We start from the raw sequence: 8,671 nt of genomic DNA, 5'->3' as shown, positions 1-8,671 counted from the left end.
CTTATGCTGTTAATACATATTTGGCTGCTGCATCAAAAAGAAATTCGTACGAAGGCAGTTTGCATCATTCCGCAACGCTTGGAATTGGCCAAATATAGTCTCGCGGGAGCATCTTATTAGTCTTCTTTAACAGTCTTTTTTTTAAAAACTTGCTGGTCACGGCTACCGCGTGACTCTAATAATACGTTGAACATTCATCCTATCAATAAGGTGTCAGTGGCACCTGTTTATAATAGTGACCTCGTGTGCCTTTCCCATCGCTTATGTCGAGATGCCATTTTTTATAATAGTCGCCAAATTGATACATTGGTTCCTGCAACGAATCAGGAAATATTTGGTTACGGTTGAAGGTTGTACGGAAGTGATTCTTGGAAGAAAATAACAGTCAAAGATGGCGGATGTCTTACAAGGGTTGGGATATTCGAGAAATTTAAATATCAATAATAAGCTGGTTACTCCATTACTCTACCATTTACACGTAATGAACACACAAAACAATTATGTGTTGCCTAATGGGATACCCACGTGACCTTTTTTTTGAGTCCCTAATATTACCTTGAAAGACGTTTCTTTTCTTAAGCTGTTCATTTCATCCGTGAACCATTCTCCTACTACCATTTCACTGATACGTTGCATTAATGATTAAACAAACCATTCGGCGACTAATTTAAGGGACCTGGACATTTTGTGGAATAAAGTTTCTTCCTCTTTGCGTACTTCCGCCATTGTAAGCACTGGAATACGCACACGATATCACCACAGTGGGCACAAGTCATTCCATTGATTAGCCGACTCTTAATTGTTTCATGCAAAGGAAATCTCTATCTATATAGTACGTGAAGTGAGTTTGATAGGATATTGGATGGCTGGTCCCGTGTGTAATTCCAGGCAATAACTTACCTAGCACTACTTTCGGGCACTGTTGCTTTTAGTATACTATTCAGAGAGGTTGAGCACCTCGCGCTACGCGCACGCTAAGTCCGCGAGTTTCTTACGGATTACAACGAGACAATTAGCAGTAAGTTTCCTTGTCCAGGGGAATTCCAAGCTAATTTATCTGTTTTTTTACACGAGAGCGTACTTACCACCGCCCGGGTTCCCTAACCTCTCGCACCATAGTCGAACGCCTTATCGATTGAGCTAACTTGACTGCTTTAAGTTGAACATGCTAATAATTGCGATTCATTTCATAACTGGTATGTTAATCTATTATATGCATGTAAATTTAAATAGCTTTGCATCAAATTAGCATGTTTGAATAATGTATGTTTCCCATGAATAGGACCCCGATGAGCCCAGTAAAGTGATAATGACATTTCATGTCATTTTAAGCCGCGTTAGCGGGGACCATGACCTAGCAGTGTTTGCACTCTCATATTGAGATAAATAAAGCGGCAGCGGCCAGACGGAAGGAATAGTATATGTTCTATATAAAGGAGATCCCAAGGCTTGATATAAAAGGTGTCACTTCCACCCCGTGTTCATGTTTTTCGGAAGGAAACGCCCAAAACCTTTGTTTTGATGTATTTTTTGTTTGGCTTTTGGCCTTAACTCAATTCAGAACCGCAAGACTTGCGAAAATATAAATGCCATATATTATTTTGTAAATTAAATTTAATACTGGAACTAAAATTTGCAACTCACTTTGCTACGTTGCATCCTTAACCCTTTGAAATGTCAAGTCCTGCAGGTCTGCTTTAAGAGGAATCACCCAATAATGTTATCAAAATCAATGACATTCCTCTCAACTTTGTTTCTGAGGCATAAATTTTGGGTATTTGGATGCAGGACAACCTCAAATGGGATAGAAACATTGCTGAAATTGTGTCCAAAACCAATCGTCAGTTGTATATGCTTAGGATTTTAAAAGGTTTGGTTTTAATACTAAGGAATTAAGTTCAGTTTACAAGAATATGTACGACCATTACTTGAATACGCGGATGTAGTATGGCATTCCTCACTCACCACAACTCAAGATCATACTTTGGAGCAGCTGCAAAAAGAGCTTGCAAAATAGTTCTGGGCAAATTGTATGATGGTTATGATAACGCTCTTTATCTGTGCCAGCTAGACTCTCTAGCTGATAGGAGGGAGGACCATTGTCGTAAGTTGGCCGAAGGGCTTTCTGCTTCTATTGGAACAAAAGATCTCATCCCTCCTACCAGACTGGAGAGTCATGGCAGGGTCCTTCGCAATGCAAATTAAATCTCTCAACTTTATGCAAGAACCGATCGTTTCAAAAACAGCGCTGTTCCATACTTTATCAATTTATTGAATAACTAAATGCCCTGAACTGTTTTGCATATTCTGACTTTTTAAATATAGAAATATTGAGGCAATTTTAGCCTTTTAATGGTGTGTATTTATAATGTTTTTGAATGATGTTTTGAATAAGTGCAATATTTTATTTTCTATCAACAGCAGTTGCTGTATTTTTCCGTGTTAATATTGATACTGTATTTTTTAATGTTTAATTGTTTTTAATATTGTAAACCACTTGTAATTTGGCCTGAGGGCCTCGATTTGTCAATGTGAATAAAATATACTATACTATACTATGAAACATGAACTTCATCAGGCATCAGATTAATGATATTTTGACATCAGACGGCGAGGAATGTCATATAATGCAGGGTCCCGTACATGTGACACTTGGAAACGGAGTCCCCCGTTTTTAATGGCGGGCCTCTCCACTCTCTTCCATTTGGACTCCTCGTTCAAACCACCTCTCCTCTTGATCAAGGACGCAACGTAACAAAGTGAATTGCAAGTTTTAGTTCAAGTATTAGATTTAATTTACACAAAACTGTTTTCTACTGGATGAATAATCTACTCCACGATATAAATGCTTCTTGCATCGTTGACTCATAAAGAGAAGTACGCTGCAGTTGATTTAGTTAAATAGCTAAAACTGTAAAAATTAACCCCTACTATCCCATTCGCCTTGAACAACTTTTTCAACCAACTAAAAACACTATTAACTCTATGGGCATTATTGTTCATAGATTATTTCTTCAACAAGTTATCTTTGTCTACCTCCGTGTCCTTTCTATCCTTTGGGCATTGAACCCGAAGATGCCGATAACCTATCGACAGGTTTAAATAATAATCAAAAGTGTCAGTTATTCACTATATTGTGTTTTTGGCGATTCAAAATAATATTACAAATATAAAAACCTGTCAGTATTTGTGTACTTTTTTACTTTACGTCCATTTTACTTATTATTATAACCAGTGTATAACTGGACGTTCATTGAACTTGGTATTGTTATTACACGGGATATTTTAAAACTACTAGAGTTCAATGGCTGGTGTGTTTGTTACCACTAAATTTTAAAGAATAAAGAAAGGAACGTGTCTGCAACTTCTGCAACATATTACTGACCATTTTGACAGCCATATTTGGCATGAACAAAATACAGACACACCCCACATCCCAAACCCCCTTACACACCTCTCAACACGCCTCATTGAAGAACAGACGAGTAATTATTTTTTCAACTGATTGAGTGTCTCAGGTTAAAGGAGAAATAAAACAAACGAAACAAAACACTCTCAGTGGTGATATTGTTTTTTCTTCTTCAGCCTATTTCACTCCACTGCAGGAAGAAGGCCTCAATTTTCTTCCTCACTCTATCATAAGCTGGCAAAGCTGCTCACTGACCAGCAATGCCACTGTGTGTTCTTCTCAACCCTTCATCTCCTGTTCTGTATCCTTTTTTCTTTCTGTCTGTTATCTTGTGTGTACACCTTTTTTTTGTCTCTCTACCTGTCTATTTTTATTGAATCTTTCTTTACAGCCGGGTTCAGTACAGAGCTCTCCTTGTTAAGGGTACATTCTACAAATCATATGCTTTCAAAACTTGCTTGATTTATTGTTGTTAATGAGTTTTGTACGTTTTACACAACTGTTGTTGTTTCAGCCCTCTTTATAACATAACCCAAAAACCACGGGTCCTACAAAAAAGTATATCTGTAATATTTGAATTCTTCTACACAATCACTATGAAATGATTAATGAAATTTTTTGCCAACGTTTACTACCATTCTCAAGATGCTTGTGAATTAACAAATCGCAACAGTTTAAAATAGTTGCTAACCTTAAGTCCGTGCGAAAGTTAACTCTACATCGTAATTCGTGATTGTGATCGTGCTAACGGAGCAGGTCCATAGCCAGGATTTTTGGTGAGGGGTGCTGATTTTGAAAAAGTGGACTTTTTTTCGGGGGGGGGGGCAATGTTGTGAAAAGTAAGCGGACTTTCTTCCCCAAATTTTGGGCCTTTTTGACCAACAAAGATTTAAAAATCCGGGTTTTTTTTTGCTCGCTACCCTCGGAAATTCTTAAACTTTGGGACTCTTTACATACATTTTGAAATGGGGGTGCGTCGCACGGCTACGGCTTTGTAACGGACGGTGCTTTGTTCGTTTTTACGAAGCTCAGTCCGTGTTAAAAATAACCTTTTATCTATAAGTGGAGGGTAACTGTGAATGACAGTTGACGTATACCAAGTTTGAAATATCAGATGAGAAACTGTCCACCATTGTTACTTTTATGAGAGATTCACTAATCAAGCACTTGACAGCTTCATTGAAAACTGCCAGCAAGTTTATATATCCTTACGTATAACGTATGACGACTTGCTTACGTAGGAGACTTGCTTTTTTGAAATACAACTTGCTTTCGGTCATAAACCTTCACTTGCGATCCTGTCATCTGCAGGCATCATATCTTGTGGAGAAATGAAAGTGAAAACGGTGTTTATTGTAGATAAGAAACTATGATTGGTATCCGTAGGATCCTACCATTGCTTGCATTGCTCATTTGGGGCCAATATGGTGCAAGTACCGGTGAGTAAGAACATTTGTATTAGCTACGAATGAGTATTTTCTTATGCAAAATTGGTTATGATTTAATGTTATCATTTTAAAATCTCATATTATTATCTGTTATAGGCCTACGCATTCATTTTTTTTTTGCACACAAAGTGGATGGACAATGAATTCAGATATAATCAATACTACATCGTATACACTGCAAAACGTTAGTCAAAATATGACCTTACGTTTTTTTTTGGGATAAACTGGTTGTGTGTTGAAAGGTCTTGAATTCGTCTAAATTAGGGACAAAAGTCCTACCAAGGCTTGGTTTAAATGCAATGTTGATTACTAGAAGTTGATCGAAGTTTTGTTTATAGTTGAAAGAGAGTATGTCTATACTGTAAATCGGAAAATATTTATTATCAATATTATACAAGATTCAACACAAGTTGAATAATGAACAGATAATCAAGGATGAGTGACGATTTATATAGTTACAATAATTATTATTTAATATTGCAACGTTCACTTTTTTGTGATTTTCTTCATAATTGTTGTTTTTACACCAAATCTGTATTTATATTAAGATTCATTGATGTATTGCCTTTATAAAAATGTATACTTTTATATGTCTTGCGTGAATAATTACAAAGTTATGGCACTTTTACTACATGCATGTCTGAGAGTACACAGCTGCCTTAACGTTGCGTGTGTGTTACGCTAGTCCAAAGTATTGTACCATCCCCTCACCTAAAACTTTGGGTCATCTGATCTACGCTTGTTTTCACTTAAGATGACTTCCGCTTATCTTAGATCCGTCCTTTGCGCTAGTCAATTTAGTGTAAAGAGTATTGACTCACTACATTACCCGGATGTACATGTACCAATGGGCACGTAAGTAAAATGACGTCAATATAATGTCAGAACGTTGTGTAATGGTTGTGTATGAAAGTTTTTCCGACGTAAATTTTAACGTTATTCAACGATATTATACTATAGTTTTGTAAGTTATTGCAACGTTAAACCGACCACAATTTGGCCACGATCGTAAAATCATTATATTACAAAGTAAATATAACCAATTGACGTCAAAAACGTCCATTTACAACCACAATATGACGTGCCCACGTAGGAACTGACCGGGGTGGCCGGGTGGTGAAGCCAGTCATAAGTTTTTACAGTGAAACCCCATGATATTAATTTTGCTCTCGTTAAATTTTTTTCTAAATGCTATGGACTTTAAACTTGGAAAGTAAATAGACATTTCCTTTCACATGCAGCAGAAAATCCCGTGAGAATCATGTGTTCGTGTGATTTGTCGCCGAAATGTTTCCTATACTTGCGTACATAGCCAGAATTTGACAAGTTATGAAGTCATCATGGTCATAGCGGCATTGCGTGGGAAATATTAGAACTTACTAGGTAAACTCGTTTATAATAAAAAAAAATAATAGAAAGTAAGGGTCCCAGTATTGAACCATGAGGTACACCACACATCACATTTTCATACTGTTTTCTATTTGAGAGGTAATTTGTAAACCAAAGATATTCCACGAAAGCTATAGTGATATGATATATGCAACAAGATATTGTGGTCTATGGCATCGAATGATTTCGATAAATCCATGAACATATTATTGTCTATATCCTCACTTGTTGTATCTTTAATGAATTCTTGTACAGCCATATACGTAGAATGGTTATTTCGAAATCCATATTGGAAGCTAAAAGCCAAGTTTCGTCAGACAGGAGATGTCAAAGACAGACCCAAAGGTGGCCGCCCAAGAAAAACAATGGCTGCAAAAAACCGCTACGTCAGGCTGGTAGTACTTACAAACCGTTTTTAATGAAACAGTGTGATATTCCTTACTCAATTTTACTGATGCAGATGGCGCAGACAATAGCGGATTGGGCACATTTTGTTTGCGACCCCCCTTTTGTGTTTATAAAAAACTATCCCGACTCTATTCTCTTATGTAGATCCTGGTCAAGTCCGTCTTGTTGGTGGCAGGAATTCAAGTGAAGGCAGAGTGGAAATATTTTACAATAATACATGGGGTAGAGTATGTTCATTTGACAATGTAGATGCAATGGTAGTTTGTCGTCAACTTGGATTACCACCTGGCAATGCAGAAGTTGTTAGATATGCACACATGGGTACTGGACCAATGTGGCTCTATTCAGTGAGATGTTCAGGATCAGAAAACTCTTTAGACGAATGCGACTTCAATAAATGGGGAGTAGATTATTGTCTACATGATCAAGATGCTTGGATCATTTGCCACAAAGGTGTGTAAAGTACATGCAATGAGACTATATTAATTTCCTCTCGAAAAATGGGAGTACATCTTTGATGTTTTTTCCGTCATCAAATACTTTCAAAATTTTGTTTTTTATAACATATTACAAATTCGGAATAACCCATGTATAATACAGACTTGACATTTAGTATGGAATATTTTTTTGAAAAATTTCAAGACTGGTCTGGAAGGGGTCTGCATAAACCGCACAGGCTAAATATTAATTGGGGTGTGTCGGGAGATGATGAAAACTAATTGTTTGATTGAAATGTGCTTTCCATGAGTTTACATTTTGGTTCTCATAATGTAGCGAATCTGCCTAAAATGGCGGATTAAGGGAGGGTGAATTTGAGCTTTGTGGGGGACACAATCACTATGAACCTAAAAAGAATATTTGTCACTTTCATTTGTTTATTAAATTTATCATAAATGTCATATGCTCCATTTCAGATATCCAAATGGAATTTATGGGACACTGCTACGAGCAATATCCATCAGCAATAAATTATTGGGATGCGAAGTCGAAGTGTGAAGAACTAGGCGCCAATCTGGTTAGCATCAACACACCGTTAGAAAATGTAAGGGAAATTCGTGTACGCAATTATTATACTCATAACAAAATAAACCCACTTTAATCCAAGACACCAAAATGCTAGTATACGCTCGTATAAGACATTATCAACATAGGCTACAAGCCTATCAATGTAATAAAGAAAGGCACTTACTTTTGATTACACTGTAAAACAAATTATGCTGTTATTTTTTCGGAAATCGCTGGCAGCAAAGTTGCCGGACCTCTTCTCTTTGAATCTTTTATAAACCTGCGTATAAGGAAGTGAGAAATTTCCAGATCTTACACTTCTGCGGCAATTTCCCGTTAAAATTACAGTATGCAATTACTTTTTACACCGTTTATATTTGCAGACGAATTCGTTTCTCTGCTCTTTACAATTTGTTTTACAGAAAGTTTATTTAAAATATGGTGATATCAAATATTATTGGAAAAGTCTTCGATAATCATAATGTGCAGCTGTATTCAAGAAGTTTAAGTTTTGCCTGGTCATTTGATTAGAAATCACATCGATGTACCAAAGGTTTCAATTGTACAAATAAGTACGGTTGTAAAATTTCTTATAGATGATTATTGTAATGGGTTTTCACATTCTAGGAAAAAATAACCGACACCTTAGAAAATCAAGTTGAGCCAATAATTTATTGGATAGGATTGGACGATATAGAAACTAAAGATGAGTTCGTGTGGGGCGATGGAACAGTTGCTTCTACTAATGGAACAAACATGACGTACACGTAAGTTGTTTGATTATAGCAGATGCTATGTTCCTTTAATACGCCTTGTGTTCGTATGAACATACGAAATACATATTACCATGTAACAGTATATAACTCGACAAGTACATCAGCCAGACAAAATCAACAAATTTAGCTTGATTTTATTTAGATGTTTAGCTTAATATCCGAAATTTAAAGGCCGGCTTTTTCAAGTTAGTGCTACATGTATCTCATTTTGCTAGTGCCAGTCAAACACCTTTTAA

General features: G+C 36.5%; 1 protein-coding gene across 1 annotated transcript; it reads left to right on the top strand.

The window, feature by feature from the left end:
* Positions 1 to 1,947: 1,947 nt before the first annotated feature.
* LOC140145640 (galectin-3-binding protein-like) lies at positions 1,948 to 8,426 on the top strand (the record flags this gene model as incomplete). Its single annotated transcript, XM_072167330.1, has 4 exons — positions 1,948 to 2,104; positions 6,799 to 7,107; positions 7,569 to 7,696; positions 8,287 to 8,426. Coding segments are annotated over exons 1-4 (734 nt in total), but the record flags the coding sequence as incomplete, so codon positions are not given.
* Between the last annotated feature and the right edge of the window lie 245 nt (positions 8,427 to 8,671).

The sequence above is a fragment of the Amphiura filiformis genome, unplaced genomic scaffold (genome assembly GCF_039555335.1).
Source record: "Amphiura filiformis unplaced genomic scaffold, Afil_fr2py scaffold_505, whole genome shotgun sequence".
Taxonomy (NCBI): Eukaryota; Metazoa; Echinodermata; class Ophiuroidea; order Amphilepidida; family Amphiuridae; genus Amphiura; species Amphiura filiformis.
Note: the sequence above shows the minus strand (reverse complement) of the source record. Positions and strands in the feature narration are given on the sequence as shown.